Source organism: Somniosus microcephalus, chromosome 2 (assembly GCF_052327205.1).
Source record: "Somniosus microcephalus isolate GS21.2 chromosome 2, FLI_Smic_1.0, whole genome shotgun sequence".
In the NCBI taxonomy this organism is placed as follows: Eukaryota; Metazoa; Chordata; class Chondrichthyes; order Squaliformes; family Somniosidae; genus Somniosus; species Somniosus microcephalus.
The window spans coordinates 368,153,584-368,178,458 of NC_140988.1; the positions used below are offsets into that span (position 1 = coordinate 368,153,584).

Consider the following 24,875-nt stretch of genomic DNA (forward strand, 5'->3'; position numbering starts at 1 on the left):
CCTGTCCACAAAAAGCAGGACAAATCCAATCCGGTCAATTACCGCCCCATCAGTCTACTCTCGATCATCAGCAAAGTGATGGAAGGTGTCATCGACAGTGCTTTCAAGCGGCACTTACTCACCAATAACCTGCTCACTGATGCCCACTTTGGGTTCCGCCAAGACCATGCGGCTCCTGACCTCGCTACAGCCTTGGTCCAAACATGGACAAAGGAGCTGAATTCCAGAGGTGAGGTGAGAGTGACTGCCCTTGACATCAAGGCAGCATTTGACCGAGTGTGGCATCAAGGAGCCCTAGAAAAACTGAAGTCAATGGGAATCGGGGGAAAACTCTCCACTGGCTGGAGTCATACCTAGCACAAAGGAAGATGAATGTGGTGGTTGGAGGTCAATCATCACAGCCCCAGGACATCGCTGCAGGAGTTCCTCAGGGCAGTGTCCTAGGCCAAACCATCTTCAGCAGCTTCATCAATGACCCTCCCTCCAACATAAGGTCAGAAATGGGGATGTTCACTGATGACTGCACAGTGTTCAGTGCCATTCACAACTCCTCAGATAATGAAGCAGTCCATGCCCATATGCAACAAGACCTGGATGACGTGCAGACTTGGGCTGATAAGTGGCAGGTAACATTCACGCCACACAAATGCCGGGCAATGACTATCTCCAAAAAGTGAGTCTAATCACTGCCCCTTGACATTCAACGGTATTACCATTGCCAAATCCCCCACCATCAACATCTTGGGGGTCACCATTGACCAGAAACTTAACTGGACCAGCCACATAAATACTGTGGCTACAAGAGCAGGTCAGAGGCTAGGTATTCTGTGGCGAGTGTCTCACCTCCTGACTCCCCAAAGTCTTTCCACCATCTACAAGGCACAAGTAAGGAGTGTGATGGAATACTCTCCACTTGCCTGGAGGAGTGCAGCTCCAACAACACTCAAGAAGCTCAACACCATCCAGGACAAAGCAGCCCGTTTGATTGGCACCCCATCCACCACCTTAAACATTCACTCCCTCCACCAATGGCGTACCGTGGCTGCAGTGTGTACCATCTACAGGAAACTTCGCGATATCCGGCTCCGACGGGACCGAGCTGCTGCCGATCTATCAAAACTTCCAGATAGACCAGCGCTAATGTTGAAGGATACGGAGGTTTTCATCTCCGTATCTGACAACAAACACTGTTGCTTAGCAACAGCTTGTAAACACTCGGCCCGTACCTTGGAAGTGTCTCTGAAGCTGTTGCTAAGCTACAGAGACGCTTTCCAGAGCCTGACAGTTAAAAAAATGCTAGAAGAAAAAAAACCTACCCAAAACGGCTGCTGATTTCTGCCGTTAGAGCGAGGTTTCCGGACATACAACCTCCGGATAAACCAAAGTTTCCTGTACAGGATGCACTACAGCAACTCACCAAGGCTTCTTCGGCAGCACCTCCCAAACCCATGATCTCTTCCACCTAGAAGGACAAGGGTAGCAGGCGCATGGGAACACCGCCACCTCCAAGTTCCCCTCCAAGTCATACACCATCCTGGCTTGGAAGTATATCGCCGATCCTTCATCGTCGCTGTGTCAAAATCCTGGAACTCCCTCCCTAACAGCACTGTGGGAGTACCTTCACCACACGGACTGCAGCGGTTCAAGAAGACGTCTCACCACCACCTTCTCGAGGGCAATTAGGGATGAGCAATAAAATGCTGGCCTTGCCAGCGACGTCCACATCCCCTGAACGAATATAAAAACATTACCATCTCCAATAAGAGAAAGCCCAATCACCACTCCCAACTTTCTAGGGTACTGCCATCGCTAAGCCCCTATTATCATCATTTTCGCAGGGGTGGGGGGGGGGGGGGGGGGGGGAGCTGTCATCACAGAAGCTGACTGAAGCAACTACATCAACACAAAGGCTACAAGAAAAGGACAAAATCTGCATACTTGGCAACGAGTGGCTCACCTCCTGACACTCAAAGTCTCTTCACCATCTACAAGGCTCAAGTCAGGAGCATGACAGAATTCTTACCACTCGCCTGGATGGGTGTCAGCTGCAACACCCAAAAAGCTCAACACCATCCAGGACAGAGCAGTTTGCTTGACTGGCACCTTGCCACTGGATTAAATATCCACACACTCAACTGGCACACTGTGGTTGTTGTATGCACTATTTTTAGGACGTACTGCACCAGCTGACCGCGATTACTTTGGCAGCATCCCAAGGACCTCAACCATGAAGAAGAACAAGAGTAGCAATGCTGTGAGAACGCTGTCACCTCTAAGTCATACACAAGTTCCCCTCCAAGTCACACACCATGCCGACGTGGACATATATGGACATTCCCGAGTTGTTGCTGCATCAATCGTCTGAAATTCTTTACTGATCAACATTGTGTGAGAACTATAACAAAGAGTGTAGCGATTCTGGAATGTCCACCACCACTTTCTCAGGAAAACTAGGAAAGAGCCAAAAATACAGGCCTGCCAGTGTTGCCCACATCCTGAGAAAAAATTATAAAAATTGAGAGTGGGAGTCAAGGGAGCAGGAGGTGGTCTTACAGACAGGAGGTTGGTGAGCTTTGGCATGGAGATAACAGAGAAACTATAAAGAGTTCTGAAGTCAGAACTGAGATAGAGATAAGCTGAAATGCTCAAGGATGGTATAAGGGCTGGTGGAGACTTACACAATGGAGCAGATAGCCTCAATATTGGATAAAAACAAGCCCAAGCTCTTCACAATTGGCATTAGAAGTGAGGGTAGTGGGGACAGCGGAGAGCTTGAAGGAGGCAAAAGGGTTTAAGATTTCTCTTGACCTCCAGATGACCCTGGAATATAAGATAATTGGCCCTGCACTCACTGACATACATTGGCTCCCGGTCCGTTAACGCCTCAATTTTTAAGTTCTCGATTTTAGAAGTGCGAGGTGATGCATTTTGGCAGAAGGAACAGGGAGAAGCAATATACACTTAATGGCACAGTGTTAAAGAGTGTGCAGGGACAGAGGGACCTGGGAGTTAATGCGCATAGGTCCCTGAAGGTGGCGGGACATATTGAGAGTGGTTAGCAAAGCATATGGGATCTTGGGCTTCATAAATAGAGGTATTGAGTACAAAAGTAGAGAAGTTATGCTGAACATTTATAAAGCGCTGGTTAGGCCACAACTGGAGTATTGCGTCCAGTTCTGGTCACCACACTTTAGGAAGGATGTGAAGGCCCTTGAGAGGGTGCAGAGGAGATTTACCAGAATGGTTCCGGGGATGGGGGATCTTAGTTACAAAGGACAGGTTGGAGAAGCTGGATTTGTTTTCATTAGAGCAAAGGAGGTTGAGGGGTGATTTGATAGAGGTGTACAAAATTATGACAGGTTTGGACAGGCTAGACGGGGAAAGGCTGTTCCCACTAGTTGATGGTACAAGAACTAGGGGACACAGGTTTAAGGTTTTGGGCAAGAGATACGGGGGGATGTGAGGAAAAACTTTTTTACGCAGCGAGTGGCGAGGACCTGGAACTCGCTGCCGAGGGAAGTGGTGGAAGCGGAGAGACTGGATAGGCACTTGAGGGAAATAAACTTGCAGGGCTACGGGGATAGAGCGGGGGAATGGGACCGACTGGATTGCTCTACAGAGAGCCGGCACGGACTCGATGGGCTGAAAGGCCTCTTTCTGTGCCGTTATGACTCTATGGCTCATCCTTGTTTTCAATTCCCTCCATGGCCTCCCCCTGCCTATCTTTATAACCTCCTCCAGCCCGACAACTCAACGAGATACCTGTACTTCTCCAATTCTGGCCTCTTGCACATCCCCAATTTTAATCACTCCACCATTGGCCCTAAGCTTTGGAATTCCCTGCATAAACCTCTGAGCCTCACTCCCTTTCTCTCCTCCTTTAAGTCGCTCCTTAAAATCTGCCTCTTTGACCAAGCTTTTGGTCACCTGTCCTAAGATCTTTATATGTGGCTTGGTGTCAAATTTGTCTGATAACGCGCCTGTGAAGTGCCTTGGGACATTAAAGGCACTATCTAAATGCAAGTTGTTGTTGTAGTAGTAGAGCGGGAGAGGCTATTTTTTTTTTTTCAGTTGGTCAAACAGATCTGTCAAGTTCTATGTCAGTCAGTACTTCACGTCAGACAGACAGTTAGATAGCAGAGAAACAGTCATGGAATCAAGGGACTTCTTGCAATCTAGTATACTGTATTCGCTGCTCACGATGTGGTCTCCTCTACATTGGGGAGACCAAACGCAGATTGGGTGACCGCTTTGCGGAACACCTCCGTTTAGTCCGTAAGGGTGACCCCGAGCTTCCGGTCGCCTGTCATTTCAATTCACCGCCCCATTCCCACTCAGACCTCACCGTCTGCGGCCTCTTGCATTGTTCCACGGAAGCTCAACGTAAACTCGAGGAACAGCACCTCATCTTCCGATTAGGCACTTTACAGCCTTCCGGACTCAATATCGGTTCAACAATTTCAGATCATAACCTCGGCCCCGATTATATTTTCATATTTTTTATCCACACTTTTGGTTTGTGTCTTTTCCCTTTTTATTTTTCTCTCTCCCACATGGCAGCTGTCTCTCACTCTGCCAGCGCATTTCACGCTTCATCTAGAGCCATTGTCTGTTTCTTTACCTGTCCTATTACCATCTCGTCTCACCTTGAATATCTCTTAATGTCTCTTCTTTCATCCCCTCCCCCATTTCCCAGCCCCCAAACTGCCTTTTAATCTGTTTCATTTCCTGTGTTTTTTCAGTTCTGACGAAGGGTCTTCGACCTGAAACGTTGACTCTATTTCTCTCTCCACGGATGTTGCCTGGCCTGCTGAGTTTTTCCAGCGTCTTCTGTTGTTACTATGGACTCACGGGTATTGGTGGAGAGATAAAGCTGGGACGAGACTGATCATATGTCACATATATTTAAGTGCATCCGTTGGATTTCAAGGCATGAAGGTAGGACGAGAAATTACGAGGGAAATTAAAGAGTCAAAGGAATCAACGCTCGAAGCAAGAGATCCGACTAATTTTTGAAAAAGAAAGTCAAAACTTGTTCATTTCCCCCCCCACCCCACCCCTCTGTTGTGCTCCTCGCTCTTTTAACCAGTTCTGTTTTCTATCAGGGTCTCAGGGATTCAACTAAAACAAGCCAGAGTTACAAGGGAATAAATTGAGCCAAGGAACCCTTGTTACAGCGAAAAAAACAGACTAGGCAAAATGACAGAGCAGCGAGCCCGCCTTTCATTGACTGAGCAGGGAACCTCACAGATTTCTAAACCATTTGGAAATAGCAGACTCTCTCTCCAGCCCATCTCTCCACTGATGTAGAAATATCCAGCCATCAAAAGGAGGGGGAATTAAATAAAATCCCAAGGCATTACAATCTCAAATTATTCTTTTGCTTCCAATAGGAAGCAGCTGTTTGGAAGCGATTCAAAGCACTGTGCCCGAGGACACAGGTAGGGTGTATACGCACTATGGCCTAGAAATTGAGTTTTGGCGCTGCCAGGGCTTTAGCGCCGGAAGTTAGTGCCGGAGCTAAGTCGCGCTGGTCGGGCCCAAAATTCACTGGTTCTGCGCCCAAACGGCTGCCGGCGCTGCTGAAAGCTGTTAGCGCCTGAAAACTGGCGCTATGCGCTGAATTTCGGCGCTATTCCGGCGCTGCGGCGCCCGCTGCGGTGCGGCAGGTTCGGGAAGTGCAGGCCTCCTCCTTCCCTTAAGGAGGAGCTGCCTGCACCCGGCCGCGGCCCGCGATAATCTTATTAAAAATGAGCCCGGCACCTCGGACAAGTGCCGGGCTTGCTTCTGTTCCGGGGGGGGGGGGGGGGGGGGGAAGTCCGGGGAGGGAGCTGCGGCCAGGCGGGCGGCGGGAAAGCGGCCGGCCGCCGCGGGGCCTTTAATGCGCCGGCGCAAACTTGTGCAAGGCACCTCTGCCAGAACGTTGCTTGCGGCTGCCACGGGCGAGGCGGCCGCAAGTCAATTTCGGCGCTGGGGCCCGTCACCACGGCAACCGGGACGCTGCGCACACCGATGACGTCATCGGTGCCGGCGCAGCGCTACCGGTCTACCGCGGCGGAAGGGCCCCAGGCAATTTAGGCGCCGGCGCCAATTGCAGCGCTAGGCCCTCTAGCGCCGCAAAATCGGCGCTAAGGGCACTGAATTTCTAGGCCTATACTTTTAAGATTTGATGGAAATTTCACAATTGAAGGTTATGAGAATAAGAGGTTAAAATATTCACAGGAACACTTACAATTAACAAATTTGGGGCAAGAATGGTACACATTTAAAAAAAAACATTGCTTATATGTACATATTAATCTTCCAGAATTCCCTAGATTCTAGAACAGTCCCCAAGGATTGGAAGGTAGCAAACAACCCCGCTATTTAAGAAAGGAGGAAGAGAAAAAAGAGAACTATAGGCCTGTTAGCCTGACATCAGTAGTAGGCAAAATGCTAGAATCTATTATTAGGGATGTGGTAACAGGGCACTTAGAAAATAATAATACGATTCGGCAGAGTCAACATGTTTTTATGAAAGGGAAATTGTGTTTGACAAATCTGTTCGTTTTTTGAGGTTGTAACTAGCAGAATAGATGAGGGGGAACCAGTGGACGTGGTGTATCTGGATTTTCAAAAAGCATTTGATAAGGTGCCACACAAGAGGTTAGTACACAAAAATAGGACTCATGGGATGGGGGTAATATATTAGCATGGATTGAGGATTGGCTAATGGACAGAAAACAGAGAGTAGGAATAAACGGGACATTTTAGGGTTGGCAGGCTGTAACTAGCAGGGTACCGCAAGGATCAGTGCTTAGGCCTCAGCTATTTACAATCTATATTAATGACTTCGATGAGGGGACTAAGCGTAACGTTTCCAAGTTTGCTGATGATACAAAGTTAGGTGGGAAAGTAAGCTGTGAGTAGGATGCAAAGAGGCTGCAGAGAGATATAGACGAGGGGTCACAGTCTCAGGATACGGGGTGTGACATTTAGGACTGAGATGAGAAGAAATTTCTTCACTCAGAGGGCGGTGAACCTGTGGAATTCTCTACCACAGAAGGCTGTGGAGGCCAAGTCACTGAATATATTTAAGAAGGAGATAGATAGATTTCTAGACACAAAAGGCATCAAGGGGTATGGGGAAGAGAGCGGGAATATGGTATTGAGATAGAGGATCAGCCATGATCATATTGAATGGTGGAGCAGGCTCGAAGGGCCGAATGGCCGACTCCTGCTTCTATTTTTCTATAGACAGGTTGACTGAGTGAGCAAGAACATGGCAAATAGAAGACAAGGGCCCGTAATTTCCGATAGGAGGCTTCCTGCGTGTGGAGGCCTCCTATCGGAGAAAAATCTACGAACTTACCTGAGGGCTCCCGAGGTCTGGACACTTCCGCTCCTGGACCTCTCCAAAATCGAAATGCGCAGGGCCCACGTATCCCAGGGGCGCAGGCGGTTCGCAAGCGTCCCTGGGATCACATGGGCCAGGCCAGCCAATAGCAGAAGGGAATCTCCCTTCATACTTTTGACAGATAGACCTGTCAAATATATGAATGGAGATCACCCCAAAAACACAGTAAAACATTAAATACATTTTTTAAAAACCATCACGTTTTTAAAATGAGATAAAATTACAATAAATTAAATATTTTAAACAAAAATTTGATTCTTGGAAAAAAAATTAGTTTTTTTACGGGGCTAAAAATAAACTTACCTTTTTTAAAAGTATTTTAAAATTATAACAGTGAAAATTAATTTTTTTAAACTTTTTTTAAAACTTTTATGCTGGTAAAAGCAGGCCTTATGCGTGCTTTTACCAGGCATAAGATTTCTAAGGGTTTTCTGCGGACTGAGGTTCTCCAGATAGCACCTTCTCCAGGGCAGGCATCCGATCTGTTAAGACCATTCTTGACAGATCGGAAATACCGGTTTTCAGCGCATGCACTTCGCATGCCTGAAACCGGCATGTCCGATGTCCCTATAGGAATGTACACAGCCCGTACACATCGGAATATACGGGCCAAGGTGGGAAAGAGTGAAGTTATCCACTTTGTAGGAAAAACAAAAAAGCAGAATATTTTATGTAAGGTGAGAGACTGGGAAATGTTTGCACTCAGAGGGACCTGGGTGTCCTTGTACACGAATCACAGAAAGTTAACATGCAGGTACAGCAAGCAATTAGGAAAGCAAATGGTACATTAGCTTTTGTTACAAAGGGATAAGAGTATAAGAGTAAAGAAGTCTTACTACAATTGTACAGGGCATTGGTGAGGCCACACATGGAGTACTGTGTGCAGTTCTGGTCTCCTTACCCATGGAAAGACATACTTGCCTTAGAGGGAGTGCAACGAAGGTTCGCTAGACTGGTTCCTGGGATGAGGGGATTGCCCTATGAGGAGAGGTTGAGTAGACTGGACCTACATTCCCTAGAGTTGAGAAGAATGAGAGGTGATCTAATTGAAACATAAAGGGGGAGAAATTCGGTATCGCCCCATTTGGGGCGCAATTATCGGCCGGGCGCAAAGATTAGCGCCCGGCGCAAATTATCGCCGCCGACTGCAAAATTCGCCTCTCTCGCCCCTGGAGGTGATTGGAGCACTAAATGAGGCGCTTCACATCTGTCTTAAGGCACAAAGGCCAAGGAACGAGGCGCTAACTCACAGCGCTGGCGAAGCTCATGTGATTTCAGTCAGCAATGGAACACAGACACACTGGCACCAGCCAATTCTTAAAGGGGAGTTCTGATGAATGGTCATCGACCTGAAACGTTAACTCTGTTTCTCTCTTCACAGATGCTGCTTGACTTGCTGAGTTTCTCCAGCATTTTCTGTTTTTATCTTAAAGGGGAGGGTTGATCTTGGTCTCCATCCACATCCTGCTCATTGCAACCTTGAATCTCGGCCTGGAGAGACCTGTACATCAAATCTGCTGGAAAGAACAATGGAGAGACCCAGGGAAAGAGCTCAGAGTGCAGCCCCCACAGTCTCTTCTAAATAGATACAAGGAAGGGCAAATCAAAATGAACCTGCAAAGTGCTGCTCAGTATGCAAAACTCCTTCACACAGCGTTGAATCTCTCCAGAAGTCTCTCTCTCTCTCTCTCTCTCTCTCTCTCTCACACACAGAATGCGTGGTGCAAAAATGTCACCAACAAAAAAAGGCAGGAAGCGGTCGCCTTTAAATAGCGCTCCCCCAGTCCCTTCCCGACTGCAAAACGCTCCCCTCAACCCGTCGTTGCTAGCGGCAGACGTTAAGGCAGGGGGCGCCACTCAATTTCCAGTCCGGGGCGCTACCGGCAGCAACGAGGCTATAAAAGTCCCAGAGACCAGGTAAGGCCTCAGTGCGTCTGCGGGTGTTCCAGCGGCAGCAGCGGGGCTATAAAAGTCCCAGAGACCAGGTAAGGCCTCAGTGCGTCGGCGGCTGTTTCAGCGGCAGCAGCGGGGCTATAAAAGTCCCAGAGACCAGGTAAGGCGTACCAATCTCCAGTCTGGGAACTCGGAGGGAAGGAGAGAGGTAAAAAGTAATCCAAGTGTGACGTCACCAGAAAGCGGGTAAGTGATTGGTTGGTAAGTATTTCTCCCTTTTTAAGCTTAAATCTCTTTGGTTTATAGTTTCTAAGGTGCGATATTCATCATCTAGAATCGGGACAGAGTGTATTTAAAAATAATATCAAATTTAATTAATTACATAGAATGGGAGATCAGGTGATGTGTTGCTGCTGCAATATGTGGGAGCTGGTGGACACCATTGATGCTCACAGTGATCACAATTGCAGTAAGTGTTGGCTGCTCGAGGAATTCCGGCTCCGTGTTGAAGAGCTGGAGTCCGAGCTTCAAACACTGAGACACATTAGGGAGGGGGAGAGTTACCTGGACTCTGTGTATCACGAGGTAGTCACACCAATTAGATTAATTAATTCAGATGTAGTCCGTGGCCAGGGTCAGGATGGTGTGACTAGAAGTGAGGCAGGTACGGGGATCCAGGAGGTAGTGTTGGAGGAGCCGCAGCCCTTGCACTTGTCCAACAGGTTCGAGGCTCTTACTCCCTGTGAGGATGGGAACAGGGACTGCGGGGAGGCTGAGCAACCTGGTCACAGCACCGTGGAGTGGGGGGTCTTCAAGAGGGGGGAGTTAAAAGAAATGTTGTAGTGGTAGGGGATAGTATCGTTAGGGGGATAGATAGAGTTCTTTGCAGCCGAGAGCGAGAGTCCCGAAGGCTGTGTTGCCTGCCCAGTGCCAGGGTTAATGACATCTCCTCTGGACTGGAGAGAAACTTGGAGTGGGAGGGGGAGGATCCAGTTGTCGTGGTCCATGTTGGTACCAACGCCATAGATAGGACAAGGAAGGAGGTTCTGCTGAGGGAGTTTGAGCAGCTAGGGGCCAAATTAAAAAGCAGAATCACAAGGGTAATAAATTATTACCTGAGCCACGAGCGAATTTGGCTAGGAGAAATAAAATTAGAGAGTTAAATGCGTGGCTCAAAGACTGGTGTGGGAGAAATGTGTTTTGCTTCCTGGGACACTGGCACCAGTACTGGGGCAGGAGGGAGCTGTTCCGTTGGGACGGGCTTCACTTGACCAGTGCTGGGGCTAGAGTCCTGGCGGATCATATAACTAGGGCTGTAGAGAGGGCTTTAAACTAACTAGTGGGGGGGGAGGTTCCTAGAGAGCAAATAATAAAAATGACAACAGAGAAGGTCATAGACTTAGGTAGCAGTGGGGAAATTAAAAACCAGAGCATGTCAGGAAGGGGCAGAAGGTATAGAGTAAAAGGTAAAGTAATAAAAAGGGCAAAAGCAGGAACTAAGTGTCACAAAACATATTTGAAAGTTCTCTATCTGAATGCACGTAGCATTCGTAACAAAATAGACGAGTTAATGGCACAAATAACTACATATGGGTATGATCTTGTGGCCATTACAGAAACATGGCTGCAGGGTGACAATGCCTGGGAATTAAACATACCAGGTTATTTAACGATCAGGAAGGACAGGCAGGAAGGAAGGGGAGGTGGGGTGGCTATGTTAACAAAGGAAGGAATCACTGTAATACAGAGAAATGATATTGGGTCAAAAGATCAGGATAATGAAACAGTTTGGGTGGAGGTAAGGAATAATAAGGGGAAAAAAACACTAGTGGGCGTAGTCTATAGGCCTCCGAACAGTTGCAACTCTGTTGGACGGAGTATCAATCAGGAAATAGTTGAGGCTTGTAATAAGGGAACATCTATAATTATGGGGGATTTTAACTATCATATTAATTGGACAAATCAAATTGGGCAGAGCTGCCTTGAGGATGAGTTCATTGAGTGTATTAGGGATGGGTTTCTTGAGCAGTATGTAACTGAACCGACCAGGGGGCAAGCAACCTTAGATCTGGTCCTGTGTAACGAGACAGGATTAATTAACAATGTCCTAGTAAAGGATCCCCTTGGAATGAGTGACCATAACATGGTTGAATTCCATATTCAATTAGAGGGTGAGAAGGTTGGATCTCAAACAAGCGTGCTAAGCTTGAATAAAGGAGACTATGAAGGTATGAGAGCGGAATTGAGTAGAGTGGATTGGGAAAATAGATTAAAGGGTAAGACGATATATGATCAGTGGTGTACATTTAAGGAGTTATTTTACAACTTCCAAAAAATATATATTCCACTGAGAAGAAAAGGGTGTAAAAGAAAAGACAGCCATCCGTGGCTAAGTAAAGAAATTAAGGATAGTATTCGAATAAAAACAAGGGCATATAAGGTAGCCAAATCTAGTGGGAGGATAGAGGATTGGGAAAACTTCAAAGGACAGCAAAAAATAACAAAAAGACTGATTAAGAAAGGGAAGATAGATTATGAAAGTAAATTAGCAAAAAATATAAAAACAGATAGTAAGAGTTTTTATAGTTATATAAAAAGAAAAAGGGTGGCTAAAGTAAATGTTGGTCCCTTAGAGGATGAGACCAGGAAATTAATGGTGGGAAATATGGAGATGGCAAAAACACAATGAATATTTTGTATCAGTCTTTACAGTAGAAGACACTAAGAATATCCCAACACTGGACAAACAGTGGGCTATAGGGGGGCGGAGGAGCTAAACACGATCAAAATCACTAAGGAAGTGGTACTCGGTAAAATAATGGGACGCAAGGCGGATAAATCACCTGGACCTGATGGCTTACATCCTAGGGTCTTGAGGGAAGTGGCGGTAGGGATTGTGGATGCATTGGTAATAATTTTCCAAAACTCCCTGGACTCAGCAAAGGTCCCGGCAGACTGGAAAACTGCTAATGTAACACCCTTATTTAAGAAGGGAAGTAGACAAAAAGCTGGAAACTATAGACCAGTTAGCCTAACATCTGTGGTTGGCAAAATGTTGGAGTCCATTATTAAGGAGACAGTAACAGGACATTTGGATAATCATAATTTAATAGGACAAAGTCAGCATGGTTTTATGAAGGGGAAGTCATGTTTGACAAATTTGCTGGAGTTCTTTGAGGAAGTAACATATAGGGTGGATAAAGGGGAACCAGTGGACGTAGTGTATTTAGACTTCCAAAAGGCATTTGACAAGGTGCCACACAAAAGATTATTGCTTAAGATAAAAAATCATGGGATTGGGGGTAATATTCTGGCATGGATAGAGGATTGGCTATCTAACAGAAGGCAGAGAGTTGGGATAAATGGTTCATTCTCAGACTGGCAATCAGTAACTAGTGGTGTTCCACAGGGGTCAGTGCTGGGTCCCCAACTCTTTACAATCTATATTAACGATTTGGAGGAGGGGACCGAGTGTAACATATCAAAGTTTGCAGATGATACTAAGATGGGAGGGAAAGTAATGAGTGAGGAGGACATAAAAAACCTGCAAGGGGACATAGACAGGCTAAGTAAGTGGGCAGAGATTTGGCAGATGGAATACAATACTGGAAAGTGTGAGGTTATGCACTTTGGCAGGAAAAATCGTAGAGCAAGTTATTATCTTAATGGCAAGAAACTGGAAAATACTGAAGTACAAAGGGATCTGGGGGTCCTGGTGCACGAAACTCAAAAGGTTAGTATGCAGGTGCATCAAGTGATTAAGAAGGCCAATGGAATGTTGGCTTTCATTGCTAGGGGGATAGAATATAAAAATAGGGAGGTATTGCTTCAGTTGTACAAGGTATTGGCGAGGCCGCACCTGGAATACTGCGTACAGTTTTGGTGTCCATACTTAAGAAAAGACATACTTGCTCTCGAGTCAGTACAAAGAAGGTTCACTCGGTTAATCCCGGGGATGAGGGGATGGACATATGAGGAGAGGTTGAGTAGATTGGGACTCTACTCATTGGAGTTCAGAAGAATGAGAGGCGATCTTATTGAAACATATAAGATTGTGAAGGGGTTGGATCGGGTGGATGCGGGGAGGATGTTCCCGATGATGGGTGAAACTAGAACTAGGGGGCATAGTCTTAGAATAAGGGGCTGCTCTTTCAAAACTGAGATGAGGAGGAACTACTTCACTCAGAGGGTGGTAGGTCCATGGAATATGCTGCCCCAAAAAGCTGTAGAAGCTACATCATTACATAAATTTAAAACAGAAATAGACAGTTTCCTAGAAGTAAAGGGAATTAAGGGTTACAGGGAACAGGCAGGAATTTGGACAGGAGTCTAGGTTCGGATCGGTCATGGCCCTGTGGATAGCGGAGTGGGCCCAGGGGCCGTGTAGCCTGATCCTGCTCCAATTTCGTGTGTCTAATTCTGTTAGATTCAGGAGATGGTTCTGTGATAGTAGATTGGCGGTTAGGATCAGATCAGCCATGATCTTATTGAATGGCGGAGCAGGCTCGAGGGGCCGATTGGCCTACTCCTGCTCCTATTTCTTATGTTCTTATGTTCTTATGTTGCACACTTGACTGACGTCACGATCTGCCGGCGCAGGAGATCGTGGCGGTAGTGTTTAGCACCGCCGCAAAATGTCCGGTCAATTTCGCGAGAGGCGCTAGTTGGTTTGCGCCCCACTTAGCGCCCTCTTAAGGTGCTAACGGGTGGCGCTACCAACTGAATTTTTCCCCCAAAATTCTTAAGGGGCTTGACAGAGTTAATGATGAGAAAATGTTTCCCCTGGCTGAGGAATTTAGAACACGGGGTCACAGTCTCAGGATAAGGGGTAGGCCATTTAGGACTGAGATGAGGAGAAATTTCTTCACTCAAAGGGTAGTGTATCTTTGGATTTCTCTATCCCAGAGGGCTATAGATGCTCAGTCGTTGAGTATATTCACGACAGAGGTCAATAAATTTTGGGGAATTAAGGGATATGAGGATGGTGGGTTGAGGTCGAAGATCAGCCATGATCTTGTTGAATGGCAGAGCAGGCTCAAGAGGCCAAATGGCCTATTCATGCTCCTATTCTTATGTTCTTATATAATAAATGGGAGGCTGAGATTTTGTTTTGCAAACTATTTAAGAAAGATTTCCATATTTCAATGGGGTGCAAAGATTAACTACCATTTCCAGCAGAGTCTCAGTAATATTGAGACTTGAACCCACGTGCCCTTCGAGGCACTAATGACCTCGTCTGAGGGAACAGAAGACAATGATAAACCGCCTCAGCTTTGCTCTTGCTGTTCGTAACATCATCTGAATCTTAAGGGAGTGCATCATAACTGTGTAACATACATTTGGAATTTTCTAAATAACCTGTGCATATAGATGCATAATTAGAAAATGTATTTTGCGACCAAATCATGAAGTATTGTCTATCACACGAGTTGCTCAACACACGTAGTCACAAATACCTATAAGCAATAATATTCCCAAGACTATAATGTAGTACCATGTAGTACAGGAGAGAAAATTCAAGGTCCGATGGAGTGGAGCTACTTTACAGAACAAACGGGAAACTGTTCAACCTCCGTCGCCTCCAGTCCAGATCCAAGGTCGTCCCTTCCTCTATCGTCGAATTACAGTATGCAGACGACGCTTGCGTCTGCGCTCACTCGGCGGTCGAACTCTAAACCATCGTTAACACCTTCACCGAAGTGTACGAGAGCATGGGCCTTACACTAAACATCCGTAAGACAAAGGTCCTCTACCAACCTGCCCCCACCACACAGTACTGCCCCCTGATTATCAAAATCCACTACGAGGCCTTGGACAACGTGGACCACTTTCTATACCTCGGGAGCCTACTGTCAACAAGGGCAGACGTCGATGACGAAGTCCAACACCGCCTTCAGTGTGCCAGTGCAGCCTTCGGTCGCCTGAGGAAGAGAGTGTTTCAAAACCAGGACCTCAAACCCGGCACCAAGCTCATGGTCTACAGAGCAATAGTAATACCCGCCCTCCTGTATGCCTCAGAGACATGGACCATGTACAGCAGGCACCTCAAAGCACTGGAGAGGTACCACCAACGCTGCCTCCGCAAGATCCTGCAAATCCATTGGCAGGATAGGCGCACCAATGTCAGTGTTCTCGCTCAGGCTAACATCCTCAGCATCGAAGCTTTGACCACGCTCAATCAGCTCCAATGGACGGGTCACATCATCCGCATGCCCGATACGAGACTCCCAAAACAAGTGCTCTACTCGGAGCTCCGGCACGGCAAGAGAGCCCCAGGTGGGCAGAGGAAACACTTCAAGGACACCCTCAAAGCCTCATTGAAAAAGTGCAACATCCCCACCGACACCTGGGAATCCCTGGCCCAAGACTGTACAAAGTGGAGGAGAAGCATCCGGGAAGGCGCCGAATACCTCGTGTCTCTTCGCCGGGAACAAGCGGAAGCCAAGCGGAAACAGCGCACGTCAACCCAAGCACCCCACCCACCTGCCCCTTCAACCACTGTCTGCCCCACCTGTGACAGAGACTGTAGGTCCCGCATTGGACTCATCAGTCACCTGAGAACTCATTTTTAACGGTTCCGAGGGACTGCCTAAGAAGAAGACTACCGGAGAGAAAATTCAAGGTCCGATATCTATGTTAATCTTTAAGCAACGTGTCCCATGTGATTTTTCCCATTACTAGTACCAGAGTTCCTGCTAAGGTGTGCACGCAGCGGTCTGAGAGGTCCCGTACAGGCCGCTCACCGGCTTTTACATTGCAGATACTGCACAGGCGCAAAGATTTGTAAAGGCGGAGGTGCCGTCTTTCGGATGAGACGTTAAACCGAGGCCGGGTCTGCCCTTTCAGGTGGATGTAAAAGATTCCATGGCACTATTTCGAAGAAGAGCAGGGGAGTTATCCCCAGTGTCCTGGGCCAATATTTATCATTCAACCATCACTAAAAACAGATTATCCTGTCATTATCACGTTGTTGTTTGTGGGAGCTTGCTGTGCACAAATTGGTTGCCGCATTTACCTACATTACAACAGGGACTACACTTCAAAAGTACTTCATTAACTGTGAAGCGCTTTGGGACATTCAGAGCTCATGAAAGGCGTTATATAAATGCAAGTTCTTTCTTCCTGTTCTGTTTGGTTTAGCGCAGCGCTGGGTCGTGTCTTTACACAAGATTAACAGCCAATGCACTTCAAAAGTAATCCACTGCGTGAAGTACTTTGAGGCATTTCACGGCGATATTATCTCGTCAGCAGTTTTGCTCCGCCTTTTCCCAGCCCTTAGCTTCCAGCTCTGTGGTAACGAAAACAAGTATTTGCAGCAAATGCCACCTTCCATAACAACCTGAAGATTAGCAGTTTTGAAAATTCACTTAAAAGATTCACATGCGTGCTAAACTGACCTGAGAATAGTTTCTGTCGTGCAGCAGTCTTCATAAGGAACACGGTACCCAATCTCATGACCCACATTTAAGTCCAGTTCATCTGCCACACACTGTGCCAGACACATGGCAGACAGGCTGCGGGGTTGCGTGCAGACCACCATGCCGTGTTGATACTGAGTCGAGAGGGCATACTCAGCACACCATTGGGAAATCTAATGAGGGGGAACAACAATACAAGCCAGATATTAACTTTTAATTTTGTAATTCATACAAACACCCTTTACTACTTGTTCTGTCCCAATAATACATCTTAGGGCAACTTGCAGTAAAGTTAATATTTTTTCTGGAAATTGCTAGAGAAAATATAAGAAACTCTTGGTGGCATACAAGGAAGTGGGGGCTCCTCTCCAAACGCTCACACGACCATGCCACTGCAGAGCCCTCGGTCAGAGCTCCACCAGAGTCCCCACCCAACTGAGATCGGCATCTCAACCCCTGTACAGACGCAGGAGCAGCAGACTGCTGCCGAGCCCTCACAGGTTCGCAACCCCAGAGGACGCCCGCCAAAGGTGTCGAGACAGGAGCAGCAAGTGAGCAAGGGGCCTCCACATCTGCTGAAGCCACAGGGGAAGCACCACGTAGGAGCACGCGTAAGAGGAAGATAATGCACAAGTAGTCACAAGGGTAGTCACTTGGGTGTAATCTTGTGTTTAATTTTGAAAAGCCATCAGTTGCTTATTGTCACAAAAAATTCTGATGGCAAACTGTTGCAGTTGTGGTGTGTGTCATTTCGCTAATGGGACTTACACATTGAGGGCTATGGGCGACTTGCAATTGTCAGTATGGTGGTCAGAGTGATAGGAATCCGCAGGTTCTTGGCCATTGTCGATGGTCTGATAAGAAGGTGCGAGGCAAAAGTGTTTGATTGTGCAGGCCAAGATGAGTGCATCCCTTGCATCCCGGGCAGCAATGTGGTCGCGCGCTGGCGCCTTCTGGCCTGTGCAGCTTCAGGTGGCTGAGCAGCAGCTTGGCGCTCCTGTTGTTGCTGCTGCTGTTGGTGGTGCTGTTGTTCATGGTTCTGCTGCTGCCACGGCTGGTCTTCGTCCGAATCTGATGTCCAGGAGGAAAGGAAATAAATGGTTCCCATGCTTCTGGTATATGCCTCAGTTGAGGAAGCGTTCAGTCAAGGTGGCGAGAGGGATTTCCCAGGAGGTCACGCTGGAGATGGGTATCAGGCTCCAAACTTCCACAACAATGGGTATACCTGCTAAAAGTTCCCCCAGACCTGAGACAACAAAGTTCTGCCACCTGCAAATGATGATTGGTGAAAACTCCTTTTTAATGGTGGAGCTGCAGCTGTTAGTAAGCAATCCACTTGTGAGGCCGCCGGGATTCACTGGCGTGTTCCAGAGGAGACGTGCAGGATGTGGGAAAAGTGGAAAAATTAGAATGGCCTCTCAAAATGGGATTATAGAGGCAATTAAGTGGTTGTTAAGGGCCTTAAGGGCCTATCCCGCCTTGGGTCAGAAAACACGCATTTGGGAAAATTACTCGGAGGCGGGATCGGGCCCGCCCGCCATTTTTTGCAATTTTAACACCGCACACACCTCCAATCCCATCTCGTCGAGCCTGGCAAAAATCGAGCCATAATTCTCTGTTTTAAATACCTGGAAAATTATTTATTTCTTTTTCTGTGAAATTTGTGCTGTAATTAGAACATTTAATCTGGTCCCCACAATACAACCTCCAACATTAAAAGAAGTAATTCCTTCACTGCCTCCTCCCCCGACCCACTGGCCAAAGATTTTACAAACGGATGGTTCTTCTGGACTTATAAATTAATTTCATCAAATCTTTCCGATTCAATTCTCTCCTCATGAAGTGTGTGAAATATGTAAATATTACATTTTACAAAGCGCCAAAAATTACCAGCAGACATATAAATAATTGACACCATCTTACTCATTGCCTCAAAATGAAATCATTAATTCTCCGCAACCTACAAATGAATTAATCAAATCTTCACACTTTTTTTCCCCATGTGCTGGCTCAATCCTTTTCTCCAGTCTCTGAAAAATGTCTGTGTAGATTATGTATATACTTAATTAAATTATAATGCCTCCACCATGCAATGCCAACATGGGAAAAATAATTAAGAGGCAGAGGGCATCATTTGGATCACACAAATAAAGATCACAGGCTGGATTTTCATTGAGTCGTCAGGTAGGAGGCGGGACTACAACTTTCGGGGTTGTAGTCCCGCCTCCATCGAGTTCTAGCCAACCCACGCGATTCTGACTTGACTGACCTTGTTGAGCCCGCCCAGCAGGCTCAGCAGGCCAATTAAGGGCCACCCGGCAACAGATGACGTCACAGATTGATATTTCATCTGTCAAGACCGTTTGACAGATGAAATATCAGCGTTTCACAGCTGTTTGAAGCTGTCAAACACTGACAATCTGTACTCCAGGTTAATTCCTTCCTGTCAGGATGATTTAGAGATCTTCCCGGAACAGAAAGCTGAATGCTGGAACTTTTAACAGCTCGCGGCCATTCTGCTTTCTGTGCCGGTGAGATGAGGGACTCCCGAGACCTGAGGGAAGGAAGGTTGTAAAGTTAAGTAAATGTAAGTACAACTTCTTTAAACACTTTACACACACCAAACACACTTACCTCTGCACTCATGCACCCATCACTCACCTGAACACCGGACATCTCGACCCCTCCAAGCCCTTCATCCCGACGGCCCGCCTCGCTAACTTGGCGTGGCTTGGAGCCGTCGGGAATCCCACATTTCAACAATGAAAATAGGGATTAGGCTAAAAACTGCCTTTTAACTACCTGTTAACAGGCAGTTAATTGGCACTAATCCCCTTCCCACCTCGGGGAGGCGGGTCCCAGTGTGGGTCGGGTACCCGCCTCCTTTGAAACTGGCATGGAGGCGGGTTGGACGCCTCCAATCCCGCCTCCACGGCACAATGAAAATCCTGCCCCACGAGTTCCCAAGCGCAACACCATGCTACATGTAATTTATGGAGTCAGCCGTGGCTCAGTGGGTAGCACTCTCTCTCTCTCTCCTCTGGGTCAGAAGGTTGTGGGTTCAGTCCCACTCTAGAGACTGGAGAACAAAAATCTCCACTCCAGCACAGTGCTGAGGGAGACCTGCACTGTCGGAGGTGCTGTCTTTTGGATGAGACGTTAAACTGAGGCCCTGTCTGCCCCCTCAGGTGAATGTAAAAGATCCCATGGCACTATTTCGAAGATGAGCAGGGGGGGTTCTCCCCGGTGTCCTGGGGGCCAATATTTATCCCTCAACCAACATCACTAAGAAACAAATTATCTGGTCATTACAGGTAGACTATCCTTTATCCGAAAACCTCGGGACCAGCCGTGTTTCGGTTTTCGGAAAATTTCGGATTTCAGAAGGTATTACAGGGCAGCACCCCGTAAGCCACCACATTAATATTTCTGCAGCGAACCTTATGAATACCTGTATTCACACTGAGTGGGATAAATAAAGACTATAAATACTGTAGTATTACAGGGATAAATACTCTAGTACAGTTTATTTGTAAGGAAAACATTCAGTAAAACTTCAAACATATACAGGTACAAACTAAGCTAAATACCTGTACATATACATGCAGTAAAGATACATTACATCTGGCTTGAGGATCTTGCAGAAGAGGGTACATCAGTGTTGTCATCATTGTCATCAGGTTGGAGTCGGACATCTGAAGATGGGCCAGGAACAGGATTCTCAAGTGATGAAGCAGCACTACGACAGACGGCCTTTTTAAAGATTTCTTCCAGTGTCATCTGTCTCATTAACATTGGTTTCTGTCTAAGCAGTCTCTCTTTAATTGAGTAAACTTACATAATCTCTTGCTCACTGATAAATGCACGTTGTTCAAGGCCAGCAATTAACTGATCACACATTGTCACCATATCGTCTATGGGGATTTTTTCACCTGTGTTCACAATGTCATCATCATCATCAGTACTATCCTCATGCTTGTCTTTATTTAACACCATTTCAGCAATTTCCCCATCACTCAACGAATGCACAACAGGTGCATCATTGTCAATGTTCAGCACTTCTTCGATGTCAGCTTCCTCTAACTTATTTACACTTTCGGATGATAAACCTTTGGCGTAAGTAAGGAGGTTTGATATCATCTTCTCCTGACTGACAGGAAATCCTTCAAAATCTTCATCTGCAGGTCCATCTTCATGAAACATCATTGAAGGCCAAAGTCTGTGCCAAGCATTTATTAATGTTGGTTTGTCAACATCGTTCCAAGCATTAGCAACTGCGTAAATGGCATCCTTAACATTGAATTCTTTCAGGAAGCTTTGGATTCCTATGCCTCTGTTGATTGCATCAAGCATAGAGTTCAAAAAAACGTCTTTATACTTGCTCTTCATGGAGCGTAAAATTCCTTGGTCACAAGGCTATGTTAAAGATGTCACATTAGGGGGAAAGTTAATGCCGAAATCATAACTTTTCACAAGAAGTTCAGGAGGGGGATGTGCGGAGCAGTTGTCCAGGAACAATAAAATTTTGCAGTTTTCTTCCAGTCCAACTTGCCTGCAATGAGCTCATGTCGCTGGTACGAAGTGGTTATTGAACCAGTGAGAAAATATTCCTCTGGTTATCCATGCTTTCTTGCTCGCATAATAATGCACAGGTAAATTGCATACACCTTTCAAACATCTCGGATGTTGGCTTTTTCCAATCACTACCAACTTTAACTTGTGTGTGCCTGCAGCATTGGCACACCCAAGAACAGTCAACCTGTCCTTAGCATCCTTAAAACCTGCTGGTGCACTCTCATCAGCCGTTGCTAATGTTTTACTAGGAACGTAGCGCCAGAACAGAGCTGTTTCATCAGCATTGTAAATTTGTTCAGGACCGAGGTTTTCATCAGATATTATTTTTGCAAATTCATCTATGTAATTTTCAGCTGCTTCATGATCAGCAGAAGCTTTTTCACCACAGATTTTCAGATATTTTATACCATGACGCTTCTTAAATTTATGCAGCCAACCTTCTGAATATTCACACTCAACTGAATATTCACACTCAACTTCAATGTTCAGTTCTTCATGGTATATTCTAGCTTGTTTCATGACCATCAAACCAGTCAGTGGTACACGTTCACCTCTGCGTTGTCGAATCCACTCAATCAGCACACGGTCAAGATCTTCATTTTTTGCCCTATGCAATGTTTTCCTACTTTTCATTAGTTTATGGTCATCACTGTCAGTGTAAAACTTCAACAACTTGTCTTTCTGTTTCTTTAAGTCATATATGGTGGTAGTTCCCACCATATTCTTCAGTAAAACACCGCACAGACACACCACGATCAAGCTTCTGCAATAACTCCACTTTCTGTGATATCAATAATGAGAGATGCTTCCTTCTCTGCTTCTCACTGTTACCCATAGGGGTATCTGCAGCTCTTTTTAGCATTTTCACAAATCGTAAAAAACCAACAAATATCAAAGAGAGCAGCAGGCGCACGTGTGACAGCACTGAGACACAACTGACGCCTCACACCTGCGTGGGTCAAGCATCGGCCGCGTCGGGTCATGTTTTGCGCCACTCGGGTCATGTCGTGCGCACGACTTACGCTGAACGAAAAAACTTTCGGTTTTTAGAGGGTTTCAGTTTTCGGAAGTTCGGATAAAGGATAGTCTACCTGTATCACATTGCTGTTTGTGGGAGCTTGCTGTGCACAAATTGGCTGCCGCATTTCCTACATTACAACAGTGACTACACTTCAAAAAGTACTTCATTGGCTGTAAGGCACTTTGGGACATCCTGAGGTCAAGTAAGGCGCTATATAAATGTAAGTCTTTCTTTAATATATTTATTTACTTGATCTAAAGTAAGGCGGCAGACTACAGAAGGCATGAAGAAGCTGGGAGAATGGACTGAAAAGCAGCTGATGCTGTTTAATATGGAAGAAATAAGAGGCAATGCATTTTGGGAAGAAGAATAAAGAATCATTTATAATTTAGTATACTTTATATGCAAGTTTCTCAATGTTAAATACTAGAAGAAGAAAATTTTACAAGGCCACGGGGAACGAGCAGGGGAATGGGACTAATTGGACTCATCTTTCAAAAAGCTGGCACAGGCACGATGGGCCGAATGGCCTCTTTCTATGCTGCACCATTCTATTATTCTAATACAGTGGAACAGCAAAGGGCCCAATGTATGCAGATGCATAAAATATTAAAAGTGGGTGAAAAGGTTTTTTTTAAAAAGCCATGATTTGGTGTTTATATCGAGAGCGTTTGAACACAAAGGCAAAGAGGTCCTGCTGACTATACAAACTGTTGTTCAGGCAACACCTAGAAAGCAGTGCACAGTTTTGGGCTCCTCATTAAAATGTAACAAAAGGCCAAAGAAACTTTAGGCTTTAGACAAGAAACTCCTTCGTATCCGGCACCGACGGGACCGGGATGGTGCCGGTTGATTAAAAATTCCGGATAACGAAGAAGGGACATGGAGTGACAATGGCCCAAGGTACGAGAGCCCCGGTCCACTGACACAAGCGCCGGAGCCCCGGTCCACAGGCACAGGCGCCGGAGCCCCGGTCCACAGGCACAGGCGCCGGAGCCCCGGTCCACAGGCACAGGCGCCGGAGCCCCGGTCCACAGGCACAGGCGCCGGAGCCCCGGTCCACAGGCACAGGCGCCGGAGCCCCGGTCCACAGGCACAGGCGCCGGAGCCCCGGTCCACAGGCACAGGCGCCGGAGCCCCGGTCCACAGGCACAGGCGCCGGAGCCCCGGTCCACAGGCACAGGCGCCGGAGCCCCGGTCCACAGGCACAGGCGCCGGAGCCCCGGTCCACAGGCACAGGCGCCGGAGCCCCGGTCCACAGGCACAGGCGCCGGAGCCCCGGTCCACAGGCACAGGCGCCGGAGCCCCGGTCCACAGGCACAGGCGCCGGAGCCCCGGTCCACAGGCACAGGCGCCGGAGCCCCGGTCCACAGGCACAGGCGCCGGAGCCCCGGTCCACAGGCACAGGCGCCGGAGCCCCGGTCCACAGACACAGGCGCCGGAGCCCCGGTCCACAGACACAGGTACAGGGGACCAGGTTACACAACCAGAGGTGCAGGAGCCATGATTACATGGCAAAAGGTACAAGAACCCTGGTTACACAGCCTCAAATATACAGTATACGGAAGCCTCAAAACCTACTCCAGAATTTTGCTGATTAGAGAATTCCGGATAACGAGAGTTTCCTGTATTTTCTTCAACTGAAATAATTCATGGAAAATTTGCCAGAAGTGTTCAAAATGATAAAACAGACACGTCAGAAATAAATAAATGATTTTCATTGATAGGTAAATCGAAGCCAAGAGCCTATGGTCTCAAGATAAGCACTAGACGCATAAAGGAGAGGTGAGAATACACATTTTTCTACAGAGTTATGGGAATGTGAAAAGCTTTGCCATAAATGGTGATCAATGTTAAATCAATAACAACATTCAAAACGTTTTTGGACAATTATTAATAGAAAATAAAGTGTGTGGAGAAGCGGAGAGGCTATGGGTGGGAATTCCAGAGCTTAGGATCGAGGCAGCTGAAGGCACGGCCACCAACGGTGGAGCGGTGAAAATCTGGGATGTGCAATAGGCCAGAAATGGAGGAGCGCAGAGATCTCGGAGGAGGTTACAGAGGTAGGCAGGAGTGAGGCCATGGAGGAGTTTGAAAACAAGGATGAGAAGTCTGAAATCGAGACGTTGCCGGACCGGGAGCCAATGTAGGTCAGCGAGCACAGGGGTGATGGGTGAACGGGACTTGGTGCGAGTTAGGACACGGGAGGCAGCGTTTCAGATGAGTTCTGTCTCTTTGATATGCTGGTGCTTGGGTTTCTCACCAGTGCCATCAAGATGAAGTTTGAAGTGTACTCAGAAGCCCACTGGACCTCCGAAACACAAAAGACTGCAAACTCTCCCACCAACACTCTTTAAAAAAATTTTTTTTTTTTTTTTTTTTTTAAATTGAACAGCTGAGGCCAGAGTCCAATAAATGTGAATACCATTGGGCCCATCTAGCTCATCCTTCCTATGGTCCTCCAATCACAGCATCCAACTTCATCTGGAATGACTTTGTTACCCTAACTGGAAGATCAATCTAGGAATTAAATCGCTCTTCACGTGAAGGAAGCCCTTCACAACATCAGTTT

At 46.8% G+C, this 24,875-nt stretch overlaps 1 protein-coding gene across 1 annotated transcript in view; it reads right to left on the minus strand.

The window, feature by feature from the left end:
* Positions 1-24,875, minus strand: part of dqx1 (DEAQ box RNA-dependent ATPase 1) — a 159,882-nt gene that overhangs the window by 107,152 nt on the left and 27,855 nt on the right. Inside the window, exon 3 of the mRNA XM_085975679.1 lies at positions 16,687-16,880. Coding sequence (XP_085831805.1) covers positions 16,687-16,880 — 194 coding nt within the window. The remainder of the gene's footprint in view (positions 1-16,686; positions 16,881-24,875) is intronic.